The sequence below is a fragment of the Sinocyclocheilus grahami genome, unplaced genomic scaffold (genome assembly GCF_001515645.1).
Source record: "Sinocyclocheilus grahami isolate Dianchi unplaced genomic scaffold, SAMN03320097.WGS_v1.1 scaffold340.1, whole genome shotgun sequence".
Lineage (NCBI taxonomy): Eukaryota > Metazoa > Chordata > Actinopteri > Cypriniformes > Cyprinidae > Sinocyclocheilus > Sinocyclocheilus grahami.
In genome coordinates, this window is record NW_015505519.1 from 1039648 (window position 1) to 1060688 (window position 21041).

General features: G+C 36.6%; 1 protein-coding gene across 1 annotated transcript; it reads left to right on the plus strand.

Annotated features, from left to right (window-relative positions):
* Positions 1-1242: 1242 nt before the first annotated feature.
* LOC107603103 (chloride intracellular channel protein 5-like) lies at positions 1243-19315 on the plus strand. The gene is made up of 6 exons (XM_016295814.1): positions 1243-1885; positions 12241-12350; positions 12704-12829; positions 13276-13380; positions 15326-15509; positions 18879-19315. The coding sequence occupies exons 1-6, from the start codon at positions 1370-1372 to the stop codon at positions 19041-19043; spliced, it is 1206 nt and encodes a 401-aa protein (XP_016151300.1). The 5' UTR covers positions 1243-1369; the 3' UTR covers positions 19044-19315.
* Positions 19316-21041: the final 1726 nt, after the last annotated feature.

The window sequence follows — 21041 nt, forward strand, 5'->3', positions numbered from 1 at the left end:
TTTTTATTTGTCTTAACAAAATGTCAAAAAACTAAATCAAAAATCACCAAAATCTCTGTGCCGACCTGAATCAAATGATTCGCAATACGTGCTCCGAAGTCAGATTTGCGAACCAGCTCCGAAATCAATATAGGCCTACAACAAATGATTCGCTATATGCACTCCGAAGCTCTGATCTGAATCAAAAGATTAAACCGCTCTGAACTTCCAATCTAAATCAAATGATTTGCAATTCGCCTTATTCCGATCTGACTATTATTGCTTCGCGAACCATCATTTCAGATCGGGACTTCGGAGCGCGTATCACGAATCTTTCAATTTACTAAATGATTCAGAAACCAGCTCCAAAGTTACGATATAAACCAGAAGATTTGCGAACCCGCTCCGAAGTTCTGATTGAATTCAAATGATTCGCTAACCCGCTCTGAATTCGTTCTAAATCAAATGATTTTCGATCTGGGCTCCAAAGTTCCAATTTGAATCAAAAGATTCAACCGCTCCGAAGTTCCGATCTAAATCAAATGACCCGCGCTCCTTAGTCCCGATCTGAATAATGATTCGCTAACCATCATTTAAGATCGGGACTTCGAAGCACATATCACTAATCTTTCAATACGCAAAATAAAGCGAACCCGCTTTGAAGTTCTGATCTAAATCAAATGATTCGCAATAGCGCTCCGAAGTCCCGATCGGAATTAAATGATTTGCGATACGAGATCCGATTGAATCATTTTGGGATGGAATGGTTCAACTGATTCGGAGTTTCGAAAAGCTCCGTTTCACCCATCACTAGGCCTACGTGCTTTTTAAAACCATTACAAGCTATGTAGAAATCTGGTATTTGGTAGTGAATGGAGTTTGAGTTTGAAGCAGTTGCAGCAACCCTACTGTTGCTATACGAACACGACCTTGCACGTGCATCTGACTGACAGATAGGCTAAACCACACTCTCTTATTTTAGTGTTGTTAATATGAATTAATTAATATTAACAACGGTTTCTAGCGTATTTACTTATCAGGTAATATCAGTGGTATGGGTATGACCTTTGTCAGATGCGGTCGAATTACAACAACAGTGGTTACATATAGGCTACATATATTAAAATTTTTAATCAAAATTATTACTAGGGACAATTTAGTAGGACAAGGGACATAACCCTAGTGTCAATTCTACGCCCTTGTAATAGGACATGAAGATCTACAGCGGGGAGTCACTTTTTTGCTGCTCACATTTTATGACAGTCATCGAGCAAAGTTCATTTATAAGTGACCTGTCATCTTCCGCTGCAACAGGTGAGGGCTGAGGCTCGACTTTCCAACTTCTTTAGACGTCCTCGCACTTCTCCACAGTCCTGAAAGAGCTTTAACCATGGCCACAAACGTCCAAGAAAACATATATGAACAAATAGAAGAGACAAATGAAAACATATATGAAAAGCCATATGAGAACATAAACAACAACCCAGAGCCGAAATATGAGAATCAAGGCGAGAGTAAGGAAATTCCAGAGGAACCGCTGTACAGCACGGTCAATCAACCGTCTCCAGACTATATAAATACGAGAGGAACATCTCAAGAGGAAGAAGAACAGCCTTCACCATCCAGTGAACCAGGAGAGCAGCTCGAAAGCGAGATCATGGTGGCCTCTCTGCCAAATGGAGATTTTTACGGATCTTCATCTTTAGAGGAAACTGGAGACCCTTGTGATGACCAGCCCTCATTGGTCTACGAAGACCTGCTCATGGCTTACAGTCTCCCAGAAGACAGATCTCCAGAACCTGAGGAGGTAGTTGACTACAGCCTGAAGGACGTGGAGAACAGCGCCGTGGAAGAGCCAGCTGCAGTTCCCGACCCGAATCAGCCTAATATTGCGCTTTTTGTCAAGGTAAGGAATGTGGGTTTATGGCGTCTGCATAAAATAACCTGAACTTTTTATTTTATTTAGTTTTATTAAAGAAAGAAGGCTTTAAAGTTGGCATTACGTGAGTCTGAAGGTCAGTTGGGTGTGGTTTGTAACAGCATTCATATTTCTGCCCACCTTTGGCCCTTGAAGACAATGTGAAGACAACCTGACACGGTCAATTTTTTTTTAACACTGAATCCCTATTTTTCCTAAATTATACTCAAATGTTATTTAATTTCTGCAGGTAAAATCAGGTGTTTAAAACATAGCAATTTGTTTCTTTTTTATGCTAAATTAAATAAAATGTATACAGCCTATTTATAAAAATTTGCAACAAATTTATTTACATTTGATTTAATTTAACTTTGTTATTAATTTGATATGAAAATATTAACAATTGAGTATTTTTAAATCAAATTCTAAATCAATTGTATTTTTAATTTTTATTAATTTTTTAAAGATACACAAATTTAGTATTAAAGGGGTCATATGACGTTGCTAAAAAGAACATTGTTTTGTGTATTTGGTGTAATGCAATATGTTTATTCGGTTTAAGGTTAAAAAAACACATTTTCTACATACTGTACATTATTGTTTCTCCTCTATGCCCCGCCTTTCTGAAACGCGTCGATTTTTACAAAGCTCATCGTTCTGAAAAGCGAGGTGTGCTGTGATTGGCCAGCTATCCAGTGCGTTGTGATTGGCCGAAATTCCTCAAGCGTGTAACGGAAATGTTATGCCACTTACCATACTGTGATACCGTGTCCGGGTGCGCCGCGCGACGAGACAAAAACAATCAAACCCATTATAAACGAGGCATTTGTTGCATCCAGTGGGGACATAATTACTGATTATAATGACTTATACTGTCTTTTGCGTTTTGTGCTGCGTTTCGCGCCGCATAAACATAAAACCATATCTGCATTTGTGATCGGAGAAACGACAAACAACAAGCGCTACTCTACACTGCTCAAAACTCGTGTTTGAATCGCCAGTGGCAAATTATTTAAATATGAAAACATACTTGCAGGCTGTGAGTCAGAACAGGCATTGTAGGCTACATTCAAGAATACAAAAAAAATAAAAATAAATCAGGTGGACTGGAATGCAGTTAAGTTTGAACAAAGAGGATGGATGTAAATATCCCAGACAGGTTGATGTAGCAGGTAGTTAATGATTCAACAGACAAATCTGTTAAGCACAATGGCCTAAAATGGACAGAAAAAGATTGGTATGATTCATTCCGTGACATTTTCCTCTTGATCATTAACTTCAATAAGGTTTTCAAAGGTTTGTGTGCTTGCTCACAGTCTTAGACATCCTGAACTGTTGCATTTCCTTTGGAAGGTTCACTGTGACAGGCAAAGTAAATAATCATTAACTTGGGGATCCGTACAGTCATAGAAACCAGGGTGAAGTCCTGACCTGAGTAAATCAACTCATGGCTACTCTTTGCTTTTGATAGTGGGACACTTTAGTCTGTGCACATGATCACAGACTGAGCAACCGTGACTTTTTCAGACTCAAGTTTATATCACATTCCATGACAAACGTGTCACACTAACAATGACATCAAGAAAAATAGTATTTTTATTGATTAGTATTTGAAAAATGGGATGCACTGACATAGATGCACCAGGTCGTGATACACCTTTTGCTCTTAAGAAACCTTCAGAACAATTCAAACATTACATAACTACTTTATGGCCACATATAGTCATAAAAAAGCAGGAATAAAGTAGTATAAGTTGTTGTTGAGTGGCACAATGCAAGGCTGCTTTTATTACAAAACCTACAAGAGAACTCGCATAAATTATTGCAAACAAAAATCCATTACAGCATTTGTCAAGTAAATGCTGGCCTTGGTTAAGTATTTAATCTTATTGGCTACGCATAAAGGCAGACGATTATGATCGAAGTTTACATAGCCACCTTTACTAAATGTTACAGATGTTGGTGGTTGTTTATATCACATTCCATGACAAACGTGTCACACATCAAGAAAAATAGTATTTTTATTGATTAATATTTGAAAAATGGGATGCACTGACATAGATGCACCAGGTCGTGATACACCTTTTGCTCTTAAGAAACCTTCAGAACAATTCAAACATTACATAACTACTTTATGGCCACATATAGTCATAAAAAAGCAGGAATAAAGTAGTATAAGTTGTTGTTGAGTGGCACAATGCAAGGCTGCTTTTATTACAAAACCTACAAGAGAACTCGCATAAATTATTGCAAACAAAAATCCATTACAGCATTTGTCAAGTAAATGCTGGCCTTGGTTAAGTATTTAATCTTATTGGCTACGCATAAAGGCAGACGATTATGATCGAAGTTTACATAGCCACCTTTACTAAATGTTACAGATGTTGGTGGTTACTGATTAGATTAAATATTGACATTTTAAAATGCACAATTACTTACATTTATAGTATGCAATAGTTTTAACTATTTTTACAAAAAGAACAGTATTTAAAAATATATATATATTTAAAATTTAAATCTATTTATTCAGGAGCAAAAGATTCTGATTTGACATTAGTGGCCATTTATGGCTCTTAGATGTCAAGCACCATCATCAATGTGATAATCAGATAGAGGTAATCAGATCGTCCCACACAACTGCTACATTGATTATAAGAACCATCAGGCTGTAAATATTCCTAAAGTGTGACCTTGAACATTTAAAATACATATTTTAACTTTAGCTCAGCCAAAACATCAGGCAAATGTGCACGATGCAGAAGTTAATTATTTACTGCAGTGATTATATTTAACCTGTTGGGAACTGAGCCATGAAAAGAAAAAAAAGTTTGAGACTCTGTCTACTGAGAATGTTTAGTTGGAGTACAATCTGAATATCCTCATCCAGTGGCATTATTTAACTCATATTCCAACTCATCTGAGGTGAAAGGCGATCTTCTGTTGCACTCGGACTCATCATCAGTGATGTAACCAGCGGTCAGGCTGTTTGAATCACTGAGGAAATCTCCTTTTCCACTTGTAAATGAATAAAATGCATGCATATGTATGTCTGTATACTTTGTCAAAAGTATAAGTCTAAAGTTAATTCAAGTCTAAAAGGGGCATGTTTTTTTAAAGAATAGAATTAGAATAGAGAGTGCTAGATTTAGAGGGTCAAATAAAGATGGAAGAGATGTGTTTTTAGCCGATTCTTGAAGATGGCTAAGGACTCAGCTGCTCGGATTGAGATAGGCAGGTCATTCCACCAGGAGGGAACATTTAATGTAAAGGTCCGTGAAAGTGATTTTGTGCCTCTTTGGGATGAACAATAAAGCGCCATTCACTTGCAGAACGCAAGCTTCTAGAGGGCACATAAGTCTGAAGTAATGAATTTAGGTAAAGGGGTGCAGAGCCAGTGGTGGTTTTGTAGGCAAACATTAATGCCTTGAATTTTATGCGAGCAGCTATCGGTAGCCAGTGCAAATTGATAAACAGAGGTGTGAAGTGCATTCTTTTCAGCTCGTTAAAAAATTATCTTGCTGCCACGTTCTGGATTAATTGTAAAGGTTTGATAGAACTGGCTGGAAGACCTGACAAGAGAGCACTGCAATAGTCCAGCCTGGACAGAACAAGAGCTTGAACAAGGAGTTGTGAAGCATGTTCTGAAAGAAAGGGCCTGATCTGACACAGTTACACACAGTAATAGTGGTTTACTTGAGTATTCACATATCATTTTCACTCATATCTAGGATAGTCAGCTCTATTTTGGGAAGCCAAATGAGTAATCTTCATTTCACAGGTTCAGATCAGTCACGTCCGAAAACTTTGAATGCAAATTCACGCTATAAACCAAAGCCAGCTCATAAAATATTTAGCAGGGAATCTTATTCTCCTGGGCTCCACAAGATGATCAAATATAACCTGCCGTTGCCTGCCAGCATGCTGCCTGTGACTTGGACCGCATTAAAATTGCATGCGGCTCATTCCTCTACTCAGAGTTTCTGGGCCATGAACATGTCACATATAGTTACACATGGACAGGATGGGGCAGGAGTTTAGTAGCATAGACTCTAAACAATGAGCTTATATACACATCTCTGTCTTTTGGATGTGAAATTATACATGCAGTATATACTGTATATATAATCAAGTGCCTATTTTAAAACATGAACCTTCATAGATGGTTTCAATGTCATCTCTCAACATCACAGTTACAGTTCTAGATTATTCTCATCTGTCACTCAAGCTCATTAGAGCTATTTGTGGCAGGGGCGGGGCAAAGTAAGCTCCGCCCCCAACTAAAGCCTCTCACCTATTCCCTCTCTTTTACATCACCCATGTTTGGGAGAGAGCTAGATTCACCTTTCATCTTGGCTCGAGCTGACATCACAACACCTGGTGCCATTGGCTGCCCGTCAAGAGCAGAACAAACAGAATCTAAGAGAGCGTGTGGCTAAACACTGACATTTAACCCAAAATATCTGCAAAATACTGCTGGGAGGATGTAGGTGATAGATCAGGACAGATACCTGAATCAAAGAAAGTGTCTACAATGGGAGACGGCCAAGAACCTGATATTGAGTTGTTTGTCAAGGTAAGGAGAGAAATCTAAAATTAGAGTGAGCTTTATGGAGTTATGAGGTTCTTATAAAGTCAGTGTAACTAGAGTAACGTGTGCATATTGGACTAAGATCATGACCAGGTTGTTAGTAGAATAATGTATGATTGCCTTATGTTGTTCTTGCACAGTGGTTATAGATTTTCGGTTATGTATAAAGGTGGTGTTAAAATAATATTCCCTCCTTCTCATTCTGATGTTTTTGTTAGAAATGCATTAAAATAAAAATCTGACCCATAACTATAAGATTAAGTAATTATATTTATATAAATAAAAATAAAAATATGAAATGGCTGAAAATTAACGCTTTTTGTCTAAATGAAACTAAAGAATATTTAAAAAATATTTTATACTAATTACAAATACACTGACAAATAAAATCAGTCATTTTAAATGCTAAAAATGTACAGTACTATAATGTACAGTATGAAAAATGGATATTCAATATTTGGATATTGCAATTATTAGTGTGAAAATGAGCATTCACAATATTAAGGACACACATATATATAGACACATACATACATATGGTACCGATATATTGTGCATACTATCAGGTAGATGTAAGATCTGCTACCATTACTAAACTACAACTTTTTTTTATCACACACACAAAAGCAAAATAAATAAAATTTATAAGTATTACCTATCATTACAAACAATGCAACAAGCTTGTTGGATCTGAAATCTGAATATTATGGTAAAATGGCAGCAATATATGAAAAGTCTTTCCTATGAGAAAGCAAACTTACACATACACTGACAATGCAATGCTGCATGCTTCAATTATGATTATATGATTAAAGTGGATGCATTTCAAGTTCCAATGGCAGCTATGCTGAAGCAACTTAATTAAAAAATAAATGTTAGAAACAAACAAATCCTCTTCCATGCACTAATCTGTCTATTTAACAATATAAATCCTGTACACAAGGCATTGTCAGTCAGTCACACCCCGGTCTGTTTACAGCCCTGAACTGCCATCCAACAGAGCAACCGGTCCTATTGCAAATGGCCTATTGTCCTGCGCTTTCTAGATCATAGTGACTAATTGTTCTGCATCCAGTTCTGTCTCTGTTCTGAATTTGCCAGAACGGACAGATGAGTAGAAATGGAAGTGCTCTGACCTTTCACATAACATCTGCCTCATTTATCTGACCATTATATAATGCATTTTCTCCCATGATTCCTTCTGAACCGTGTAATGAAAACAAACTGTGTTAAAGTTTGGCACACTATGGCTGCCGTCGCATCATCCAGGTGGAGGCTGCACACTGGTGGTGGACGAGGAGATACCCCCTCACAATGTAGAGTGCTCTGAGTGCTTAGAAAAGCAGAAAAGCGCTATATAAATATAATGAATTATTATTATTATTAAAGGGGTCATATGATGCTTTTTTAAAGATCATTATTTGGTGTAACAGAATATGTTGACATGCTTTAATGTTCAAAAAACACATTATTTTTCAAATACTGTACATTATTGTAGGTCCTCTATGCCCCGCCTCTCTCAAACGCTTCGTTTTCTACAAAGTCCCTCCTTCCGACAAGCGCAGTCTGCTCTGATTGGCCAGCTGACCCAGTGCATTGCGATTGGCCGAACACCACAAGCACTCGTCAGAAATGTAACGCCCCTTACTATAATCACCAGCTTCATCTTTCAAAATAAATGTAAAGACAGTAAATAATGTCATTAGTTTTACCATCAGTTCAAGCCCGAAAGGGGAACAGACACAGTAATGATGTAGTACACAAGCCGCGGTTAAGACTGCTGACTCTACTGATGTGACGCTGTCTCTCTCTCTCGCTCACTCGCACACACACACACACACACACACACACGAGTCAGCTCTATTTTGGGAAGCCAAATGAGTAATCTTCATTTCACAGGTTCAGATCAGTCACGTCCGAAAACTTTGAATGCAAATTCACGCTATAAACCAAAGCCAGCTCATAAAATATTTAGCAGGGAATCTTATTCTCCTGGGCTCCACAAGATGATCAAATATAACCTGCCGTTGCCTGCCAGCATGCTGCCTGTGACTTGGACCGCATTAAAATTGCATGCGGCTCATTCCTCTACTCAGAGTTTCTGGGCCATGAACATGTCACATATAGTTACACATGGACAGGATGGGGCAGGAGTTTAGTAGCATAGACTCTAAACAATGAGCTTATATACACATCTCTGTCTTTTGGATGTGAAATTATACATGCAGTATATACTGTATATATAATCAAGTGCCTATTTTAAAACATGAACCTTCATAGATGGTTTCAATGTCATCTCTCAACATCACAGTTACAGTTCTAGATTATTCTCATCTGTCACTCAAGCTCATCAGAGCTATTTGTGGCAGGGGCGGGGCAAAGTAAGCTCCGCCCCCAACTAAAGCCTCTCACCTATTCCCTCTCTTTTACATCACCCATGTTTGGGAGAGAGCTAGATTCACCTTTCATCTTGGCTCGAGCTGACATCACAACACCTGGTGCCATTGGTTGCCCGTCAATAGCAGAACAAAAAGAATCTAAGAGAGCGTGTGGCTAAACACTGACATTTAACCCAAAATATCTGCAAAATACTGCTGGGAGGATGTAGGTGACAGATCAGGACAGATACCTGAATCAAAGAAAGTGTCTACAATGGGAGACGGCCAAGAACCTGATATTGAGTTGTTTGTCAAGGTAAGGAGAGAAATCTAAAATTAGAGTGAGCTTTATGGAGTTATGAGGTTCTTATAAAGTCAGTGTAACTAGAGTAACGTGTGCATATTGGACTAAGATCATGACCAGGTTGTTAGTAGAATAATGTATGATTGCCTTATGTTGTTCTTGCACAGTGGTTATAGATTTTCGGTTATGTATAAAGGTGGTGTTAAAATAATATTCCCTCCTTCTCATTCTGATGTTTTTGTTAGAAATGCATTAAAATAAAAATCTGACCCATAACTATAAGATTAAGTAATTATATTTATATAAATTTATATAAATAAAAATAAAAATATGAAATGGCTGAAAATTAACGCTTTTTGTCTAAATGAAACTAAAGAATATTTAAAAAATATTTTATACTAATTACAAATACACTGACAAATAAAATCAGTCATTTTAAATGCTAAAAATGTACAGTACTATAATGTACAGTATGAAAAATGGATATTCAATATTTGGATATTGCAATTATTAGTGTGAAAATGAGCATTCACAATATTAAGGACACACATATATATAGACACATACATACATATGGTACCGATATATTGTGCATACTATCAGGTAGATGTAAGATCTGCTACCATTACTAAACTACAACTTTTTTTTATCACACACACAAAAGCAAAATAAATAAAATTTATAAGTATTACCTATCATTACAAACAATGCAACAAGCTTGTTGGATCTGAAATCTGAATATTATGGTAAAATGGCAGCAATATATGAAAAGTCTTTCCTATGAGAAAGCAAACTTACACATACACTGACAATGCAATGCTGCATGCTTCAATTATGATTATATGATTAAAGTGGATGCATTTCAAGTTCCAATGGCAGCTATGCTGAAGCAACTTAATTAAAAAATAAATGTTAGAAACAAACAAATCCTCTTCCATGCACTAATCTGTCTATTTAACAATATAAATCCTGTACACAAGGCATTGTCAGTCAGTCACACCCCGGTCTGTTTACAGCCCTGAACTGCCATCCAACAGAGCAACCGGTCCTATTGCAAATGGCCTATTGTCCTGCGCTTTCTAGATCATAGTGACTCATTGTTCTGCATCCAGTTCTGTCTCTGTTCTGAATTTGCCAGAACGGACAGATGAGTAGAAATGGAAGTGCTCTGACCTTTCACATACCATCTGCCTCATTTATCTGACCATTATATAATGCATTTTCTCCCATGATTCCTTCTGAACCGTGTAATGAAAACAAACTGTGTTAAAATTTGGCACACTATGGCTGCCGTCGCATCATCCAGGTGGAGGCTGCACACTGGTGGTGGACGAGGATATCATATGACCCCTTTAAAGTAGAAAAGATGCAAAATAGAAGTATTTTCACTAGTGGACCTATTATATATCTGTCAGCACGCTCCTTGTGTTCTTCTTACAACCAGGCCTGCGGTTAATGAATGCAGTGTGCATAATTCATACTGTGCCGGGTATTGTGTCACAGTGTAAGCTATATGGTCTCGTGATAGTGGTGCCGCTGTTTTGGGACACCTGATCTCCTCCACTGCTGTAACGTACAGTAGCACTGTCACTCACTGTTAACCGGGGTCACTCTCCATAATGAGGAACATTAGTGTTTATCACTAAATGAGTGCAACTGTGTAATCTGTAATACTAATTTTTGAGTGAATGAAAATGATCCATTTCAATTAAGATTTTTAAATGAGCATAGGCACATTTGTTCTTGCTGCTTGTCCCAGTTTAGTGATGTCCAGTCTACAGTAAAGAAGGGTATTTCAAAAAGGAGACGGCGCTCTCTAGGTTGTCAATGGCGGTACTGCAGTGGTCTGATAATTATTGATCAGAATATGATTTTGAACTAAAAACTATTTATTGTGGAAAAAATAAAAACATGCGTGTTAAACAAAAACAATACATTAAGATACGTTTTTTGAAGCTAAAGTTTTGCCTTCTGTAAATTATGTTTTATGTTCCTGACATAACTGAATTAAAGGGATAGTTCAAAAATGAAAATAATTTGAATCACCCTGATGTAGTTCCAAACCGGTATGAATTTCTTCCATACAGTTGACAGTAGCCTTTTACTTCCATAGCATTTTTCCCCCCTCCATACTATGGAAGTCAATGGCTACCGTCAGTTGTTTGGTTACCCACATTCTTCAAAATATCTTTTGTGCTCAACAGAAGAAAGAAACTCATACAGGTTTGTTACAACTTGAGAGTGAGTAATGATTACAGAATTAGATTTTTTGGGGTGAACTATCCTTTTAAGGCATTCATTTCACAAAATTATGAAACCAATTGGGATTAATAATTTTAGGGTTAAAACTGTTTTATAGGTTTTAGCAAAATTCCACCTGCCCACGTGTGATTTGTACCATTTTACAAAATAACGTCACTGAATAACATGGAGTTCTTAAGTGAAATAGTTTATTTCATATATCAGGCACTAGCAAGCATGGCACTAGCAATGCTAAGGTTATGGGTTTGTTTCCCAGGGAAAGCAAGAACTGATAAAACTTAAATATATACCTTAAATGCAATGCAAGTCACTTTTGATTAAAGTGTCTGCCAAATGCTTAAATGTAAGTGTAACTGTAAATGTCTATGTGAAACACAAGAAATAAGAATACATAATAATAATAATGTTTACTATTTCAGTGAACACATAGCTCACCTGCAATATATGCAGCCAACTTTTTGGAAAACCTCTGGCATATCCTATGAGATTTAGAGATTCAGATATTCATGTAATATAAAACACCTGCAGCTAAAAGAGACTTTATGAATGCAGAAAATAGCGACTATTTTACTTGAAATTTTCCTTGTGGTTAGATTTCAGGTAAACTCTGTTTTAATGTCAATTGAAACATTGAAGCAACAGGGGGGGCTATGACACTTTATCATTCTCAATCCAGTCTCTTCTCTCTGGATAGAACATGAGAACCGGTCTCCACCATATCTTTGGCCCATGTTATTGGCAATAAGATAAATGAAGACTTACTGATCCCTGGAGGTGATGTATATGTAAAGATGTGTCGTTGTGTTTGTAGGCTGGTTGTGATGGCGAGAGCATCGGAAACTGTCCATTCTCCCAACGTCTCTTCATGATCCTCTGGCTCAAAGGTGTGGTCTTCAACGTCACCACTGTTGACCTGAAGAGGTGAGAAGTTCACTAATCTGAGATCAAATTACATGAAACATGAATAATCATATCACATAAATGTCAGTAACAAATGCCACATCTTCATGTTATTAAATAACATTTCTATTGGAACCTAACAAATGTCATATGCAGTTCTAAGTTATTAAAGATTGATATTGTTAAGATTTTATCCATTTTCCCTGTCAAAGGTCAAAGCAAGAAAATATAGTTTAGAATTTTATCCTTTGGAAAAAAAAGAAAAATAATCGAATCTATTTTAAAATGTGTCTAATGTTTGTATGCCATGCAATGCTGGGATGGTTAGGTAATAAAATTAAGAAGTTCATAAAATGTTATTATTATTTATTCAGGAAACCAGCTGATTTGCACAATTTGGCTCCAGGCACTCACCCTCCTTTCTTGACCTTCAACGGTGAGGTGAAAACCGACATTAACAAGATCGAGGAGTTTCTGGAGGAGGTTTTGGCACCACCAAAGTAAGCTCATTTTTACAAATACACTTGAGACGAATCGTGACTGTATAGAAACTCTAAAACTGCGGTTCTCAACTGGTTTTGCTTCAGGAACCAGATTTCATCAATCATGGTCAAACACAGCACCAAAATTGTTTAGCATACAAAAGTAAACAACGTTTAAATCTATTACAGTACTATTACTAAGAACGACATATCTAGCATCACAGTGCAAATTAACTGAAGATGTTATCAAAATTATTTATTTTAAATGAGCATTAGCATCATTTTTTTTGCTGTCATCTATGGCCTATGAGAACAGGCTTACGGCTCATTTTTGGATCAAAACCCACCCGTTAAGACTTGTTTTGCCATGTATATTGTATTAAACATCACATTAAACCACTGTGAACTAGAACTGTAAAGAATACTGACACATGTTTTTCTATGTACCTTTCCTTGTGTCCAAGGTACCCCAAACTTGCAGCCAGGCACAGGGAGTCAAACACAGCTGGGAATGACATATTTGCAAAGTTCTCAGCTTTCATAAAAAACACTAAGCCAGATGTGAATGAGATTTGCACAATTTGGCTCCAGGCACTCACCCTCCTTTCTTGACCTTCAACGGTGAGGTGAAAACCGACATTAACAAGATTGAGGAGTTTCTGGAGGAGGTTTTGGCACCACCAAAGTAAGCTCATTTTTACAAATACACTTGAGACGTATCGTGACTGTATAGAAACTCTAAAACTGCGGTTCTCAACTGGTTTTGCTTCAGGAACCAGATTTCATCAATCATGGTCAAACACAGCACCAAAATTGTTTAGCATACAAAAGTAAACAACGTTTAAATCTATTACAGTACTATTACTAAGAACGACATATCTAGCATCACAGTGCAAATTAACTGAAGATGTTATCAAAATTATTTATTTTAAATGAGCATTAGCATCATTTTTTTTGCTGTCATCTATGGCCTATGAGAACAGGCTTACGGCTCATTTTTGGATCAAAACCCACCCGTTAAGACTTGTTTTGCCATGTATATTGTATTAAACATCACATTAAACCACTGTGAACTAGAACTGTAAAGAATACTGACACATGTTTTTCTATGTACCTTTCCTTGTGTCCAAGGTACCCCAAACTTGCAGCCAGGCACAGGGAGTCAAACACAGCTGGGAATGACATATTTGCAAAGTTCTCAGCTTTCATAAAAAACACTAAGCCAGATGTGAATGAAGGTATGCATGTCAAACTGGATCAAACTGATTGAATGAATGAATGGATATATTGTTTTTTGGTCAGTACACTGAAACTTAGCAAAGTTACATTCAGTTAACTCTATATGGAATCCATTGTACTGTAAACATCCTACATATTTTAGCATTGAATGTATTAGAACTGTTCTGGACTTGTGCTCACTTTTTTTTTTTTTTGAATGGTTGTGTTTTCAGTGTCTCGATATAGATATTTGGCTGATGCTTTAAGTATAGTCAAATATTTATTATAATTTGTTGTGGTCGATAACCTATGATGACTGATATTTAAAATATTTGAATCTTGCATATGGACCTTAGTACAGACAAAATTTTTTTTTTTTTAAATAATAATAATAATAAATGCATCCATAGCAATATTTACACTACCATTCAAAAGTTTGGGATCAGTATGTTTTTTTTAGGATAATTATTATTGTTATTTTATTCAGATTTAAGATTCATTAAATTTACCTAAGGTCACAGTAAAGACATTTATAATGTAATAAAAATATTTAAATGTCAAGTAAAAGCCGTTCTTTTGAACTTTCTATTCATCAAAGATTCCTGAAAAAATACAGTTGTAAAATAAAAAAATAGAATATTTTAAAAATATTAAAAAATGTATATATTTTCCCCCCAAAAATTCCGTTTTCAACACTGATAATAAGAAATTTTTATTTGAAAATATATTAAAATAGAAAAGTTATTTTAAATTGTAATAATATTTCACTATTATTACTGTTTTTACATTTTTATTATATATATCTTTATTTATTATTATTTTTTTTTGATAAAATAATTGTAGCCTTGGTGAGCATAAAAGACAGCTTTCAAAAAAAAAAATCTTATACAAACTTTGGGAGTGTATATACTGTAATTTTAAATGTATACTGTATATTGTACTAATATTATAACATTAATAAGAAAAAACAGTCTAATGGCAACCTAATCAGATATATATATATATATGTGTGTGTGTGTGTGTGTGTGTATGTATGTATGTATGTATGTATGTATGTGTATATATATATGTATATGTATATGTGTATGTCTATATATATATATATATAAACAAACAACAGCAATAACAAAAACATTAATATAGACCAAAGCTCATATGGTCATCAACATATATATATATATATATATATATATATCATAAATATTTTCAGAATTTCTGGCAACACTAATTTTACCATTCACCATCAAATGCTGTGAAATAACACACTGGTTATTAAGTAATGTGTGATGTTTTGTTAGCTCTGCAGAAGGGTTTGACAAAGGCACTCACAAAGCTGGACGAGTACCTGAACAGTCCTTTGCCCGATGAGGTAGATGCTGACAGCATGGAGGAGGAGAAGGCCTCCAACCGCAAGTTCCTGGACGGGAATGATCTGACTCTGGCAGACTGCAACCTGCTGCCAAAGCTCCACATAGTGAAGGTGAGCTGAAGCGCCGAGGGGGGACTTGTCACTATAGCTGGCCTTCAATGCTTGGGGGTAAGCAAGGAGGCCTGTAATACCTGGACAAAGCTATCCGTTAGCATTCCCATTCATCTCAATAGCAGTTTTGGCAGAAATTTGCACTCATGGAGGACAGTCAATGGAGAAGATACAGTTTGCTGCCAGATGGTGTAGTTAAGGGGAAATTGCTAACCTGCAAAACCTCAAACCATAATAATCCATGTGATCTTTAAAAAAAAGCAATTTTAACTTTAAAGCAACTCTTTGTAGTTTTGTGTATTTTTCTGACTTTGGAGTCCCCTAGAGTTAAGTGAATGGAATTCCCAGTAGTGATTACAGTGTATTTCTGTACACTTGCATTTGTTGCTGCCATAAATGTTTTTGAAGTCTCTTGTTCTCACCAAAGCTGCATTTATTTAAAACAGTAAAGACAGTAATATTTGTGAAATATTATTGCAATAACTGTTTTGAATATATTTTTTAATGTAATTTATTCCTGTGATGCAAAGCTGAATTTTGATCACATGAATTTGTCACATGATCCTTCAGAAATCATTCTAATATGCTGATTTGCTGCTCAGTAATAATTTTTTGTTATTTTAAAAGAAAGCAGTTGCTGCTTAATATTTTTTGTGGAAACTGTGATACCCATTTTTCAGGATTTTTGGATGAATGGAAATTTCAAAAGAGCAGCATTTATCTGAAATAGAAATGGTTTTGTAATATGAATGTCTTTACTGTCACTTTTGATTATTTATTGCGTCCTTGCTGAATAAAAAAAATAATTTCTTTAAAAAGATGTCTTATTGACACTAAGGGCCCTATCATACACCCGGCACAAAGTGCAGCGCAAGTGTTTTTGCTAGTTTCAGCCCGACGCAGTTCTCAATTTCCCATCCTGCGCTGCGTTGTTTAAATAGCAAATGCATTTGTGCCCATTTGTGCTGAAATAACACACTGGTTATTAAGTAATGTGTGATGTTTTGTTAGCTCTGCAGAAGGGTTTGACAAAGGCACTCACAAAGCTGGACGAGTACCTGAACAGTCCTTTGCCCGATGAGGTAGATGCTGACAGCATGGAGGAGGAGAAGGCCTCCAACCGCAAGTTCCTGGACGGGAATGATCTGACTCTGGCAGACTGCAACCTGCTGCCAAAGCTCCACATAGTGAAGGTGAGCTGAAGCGCCGAGGGGGGACTTGTCACTATAGCTGGCCTTCAATGCTTGGGGGTAAGCAAGGAGGCCTGTAATACCTGGACAAAGCTATCCGTTAGCATTCCCATTCATCTCAATAGCAGTTTTGGCAGAAATTTGCACTCATGGAGGACAGTCAATGGAGAAGATACAGTTTGCTGCCAGATGGTGTAGTTAAGGGGAAATTGCTAACCTGCAAAACCTCAAACCATAATAATCCATGTGATCTTTAAAAAAAAGCAATTTTAACTTTAAAGCAACTCTTTGTAGTTTTGTGTATTTTTCTGACTTTGGAGTCCCCTAGAGTTAAGTGAATGGAATTCCCAGTAGTGATTACAGTGTATTTCTGTACACTTGCATTTGTTGCTGCCATAAATGTTTTTGAAGTCTCTTGTTCTCACCAAAGCTGCATTTATTTAAAACAGTAAAGACAGTAATATTTGTGAAATATTATTGCAATAACTGTTTTGAATATATTTTTTAATGTAATTTATTCCTGTGATGCAAAGCTGAATTTTGATCACATGAATTTGTCACATGATCCTTCAGAAATCATTCTAATATGCTGATTTGCTGCTCAGTAATAATTTTTTGTTATTTTAAAAGAAAGCAGTTGCTGCTTAATATTTTTTGTGGAAACTGTGATACCCATTTTTCAGGATTTTTGGATGAATGGAAATTTCAAAAGAGCAGCATTTATCTGAAATAGAAATGGTTTTGTAATATGAATGTCTTTACTGTCACTTTTGATTATTTATTGCGTCCTTGCTGAATAAAAAAAATAATTTCTTTAAAAAGATGTCTTATTGACACTAAGGGCCCTATCATACACCGGCACAAGGTGCCGTGTTTTTGCTAGTTTCAGCCCGACGCAGTTCTCAATTTCCCATCCTGCGCCGCGTTGTTTAAATATGAAATGCATTTGTAATTTCTTTAAAAAGATGTCTTATTGACACTAAGGGCCCTATCATACACCCGGCACAAAGTGCAGCGCAAGTGTTTTTGCTAGTTTCAGCCCGACGCAGTTCTCAATTTCCCATCCTGCGCTGCGTTGTTTAAATAGCAAATGCATTTGTGCCCATTTGTGCGCCCATGGGCGTGCTGGTCTAAAAACGAGGTGTGATCAGGCGCATTGTTGGCGTGTTGCTATTTTGAGGAACTGAAAATAGACTGCGCCATAGACCAACTCAAACCTGGTTTAAAGTCTGGCACAATATTTTTTCTTTGTTATTTAAAGAGCGCGTTAGTAATATGCACCTATAGACGGGTGCACAAAGCGCGTACACTTTGCTTATTACACACACAGAGACGCGCAGCAGCATACAAACATTTTTAAAAATGAATAATTACATTCCGCCATGTAAATAGCGAACCAGCCATGGTGCGAACGCAACTGGCTTTTAAAGGGGATGGGAGATGAGACTCTGATTGGTTTATTGCACGTTACGCCCAAAAAACACCCATTACTCATTAAGAGAATAGGGACAACCAGTTTAGACCATGCGCCCGGGCGTGCCGACTGTTTTCCCATCGTTAAACTAGAAAAGTGGATTCGGACATGCCCTGAGTGCACCTGCGCCGTGCGCTTTAGACCATGCGCTTAGATCGTTAAAATAGGGCCCAGTAGTACTTATTTGGGGAAGCCGTGGCCTAACGGTTAGAGAGTCGGACTCATAACCCAAAGGTTCTGGGTTCGAGTATCGTACCGGCAGGGATTGTAGGTGGGGGGAGTGAATGTACAGCACTCTCTCCCACCTTCAATACCACGACTGAGGTGCCCTTGAGCAAGGCACCGAACCCCCAACTGCTCCCCGGGTGCTGCAGCATAAATGGCTGCCCACTGCTCCGGGTGTGTGTTCACTGCTGTGTGTGTGCACTTTGGATGGGTAAATGCAGAGCACTAATTCCAAGTATGGGTCACCATACTTGGCCACATGTCATGTCACGTCTCTTTTATTTTAAAAGTTTGAAGTGCAATGGTCTAGTAGTAAGCAAACATGAGCCGACATTTTGAGTCCGTTTAATACGATGCAGATTTGAGTCCCCTCTGCTTACAGCAGTGCAGGTCAAACTAAAGGCATCTTTAAATGTAAGTTACATTTGTTGTTAATTGTAATTATTTTCATTAATCTATTTTCCATCCACTTTTTTGCAGGTGGTTGCCAAGAAATATCGGAACTACGACATTCCAAGTGATTTGACAGGCGTGTGGCGTTACCTGAACAATGCTTATGCACAAGAAGAGTTCACCAACACCTGTGCCGCCGACAACGAGATCGAATTAGCATATAAGGATGTGGCTAAAAGGCTAACTAAGTAAACAGATGAACACATTTGACACAAATAGACTTGGGGTAGCTCATTTCTTGGGGAAGAGATGATGTTTTCCATGTAATTCAAAGTTGTTGATCCCGAACTACAAGTTAGTAGTTTCATTCATCCAGGGTCCTGATAATCATAAGGACTGGTGCTCTGATATAATTATTATGAAATATGAATATAAAATATCAGCTCATATTCACCAGTCATCTCATCTAAACATTGTCCCAAGCGACTTTCTATTGTATCTCTATTTAAAGAGATTTCACATTACTGTTTTCTGTTGTTCTTCCTGTTTTATTCTGTTTATCATATCATGCACTGATTCTTGAGACATGGAACAAAATGTCACACAACTTTAATTGCATCAGAATGAATTAAAGATTTGTGTCACTATGTTAACTAGAACACATCATAACCTTCGGTCAGCCTAAAACCTAATTCTTCACAAAGATATAAATAGCCTATATATTAAACTTGAAAAATAAATATCCAAATAATAATCCAAATAATATTTTGACGCATACATTACCATTCAAAATCTGAGGTTGGTAAATTTGGTAAACCAAAGTGTTTAATCAAAAATAGATTAAAAACAGTAATATTGTGAAAGATTATATATTTGAATATATTTTAAAGTGTAATTGCCAGTCTTCAGTGTCACACGACCCTTCTGAAATCTTATAATATGCCAAACATGACTTATTATTATCAGTGTTAAAACAGTAGTGCTGATTAATATTATTGTGGAAATAATTTAACAGCATTTATTTGAAATAGAAACCTTCTGTAAGTCTTTACTGACACTTTTGATCAATTTAATGTATCCTTGCTGAAAACAAGTATTAATTTAATAAAAAAAATAACTTCACAAACCCCAAACTTTTGAATGGTAGTAGAAACTTTTAACCTTTTTTGTTTAACCTATTTCGTCCCAGTACTCAAGAATCGGTGCATTACATAACCTATCTTATTGTTTTCTATCAGTCATACATGACAGCTGTTTAAGCATTTCAAATCTGTAAGAAATGTTCACTTTCATCTCCAATCGTTTTACAATTTCTGTCAATATTGCGTTCTGTTATGTTTTTATTATTATTCGTGTATAATGGATAAAAAGATCGCATGTGAGCAGCAGGACAAACAAAGCAAAAAGGTTGGTCTGTCCTGGGCAGCTTTATAACCAATCATATAATTTCTGGATTTGTACGTTTCATGCATTTTTTTTCCCTGAAGGAGCACTCGTTTTTAAATACATAACGATTTAATGAGGTGCTAATTCAATATGTGCCTTCATTAGAAGAAATGCAGTGTGGCAAATACAGCATATTATTGCTGTTAATGATAATTTCTACATGAATATCCTGCTCTTTTAAAGTCACTAGTAGAGTTTCCACAAATGGTTTATAGAAAATTCTCAATTCTTCATCGCCTCATCATGTAATTTTCTTATAAAGTACAAGTTGTTCAGACTTTCCTCTGTTATTCCTCACAACTCATATCATTTTGTCTTATTTCATTTTGGCTTATCTCAAAGTATTTGACATCAATCGGCGATGGATATACTTAAATATTTATTCACAACCCCGTTTATGGGAAATTAACGAGCTAAGATGGAAAGGAGATTCACGACACACGGCGGTCCACCGAAATGGAGAAAAAGGAAATCTGATCGGGCGTCCATCCAGGTCTCCTCCTCTCCACTTAGCACTGCTGGAATATCATAGGGCCTATGATAGGTCCTTGTGGAGCTCCTGCTCTTGTGTGGTTTGGAAAAGCGTTTGATATGAAATGAGAGTGTGGCGCCAGAGAGGCCTATTCCGAGTGAAGCTCTATGAATAAAATAATATTTTCACAGTTTGACTTGCATTATTTCTTTTTCCCTGTGCACACGTTTTTGCTAATTGATACCGTTTTATGGAGCCGTTTCTAAGGAAATGGATATTTATTGTAATTGAATGATGAGTGCTAATTGTGCGGTTACGTTTCTGGATCATTC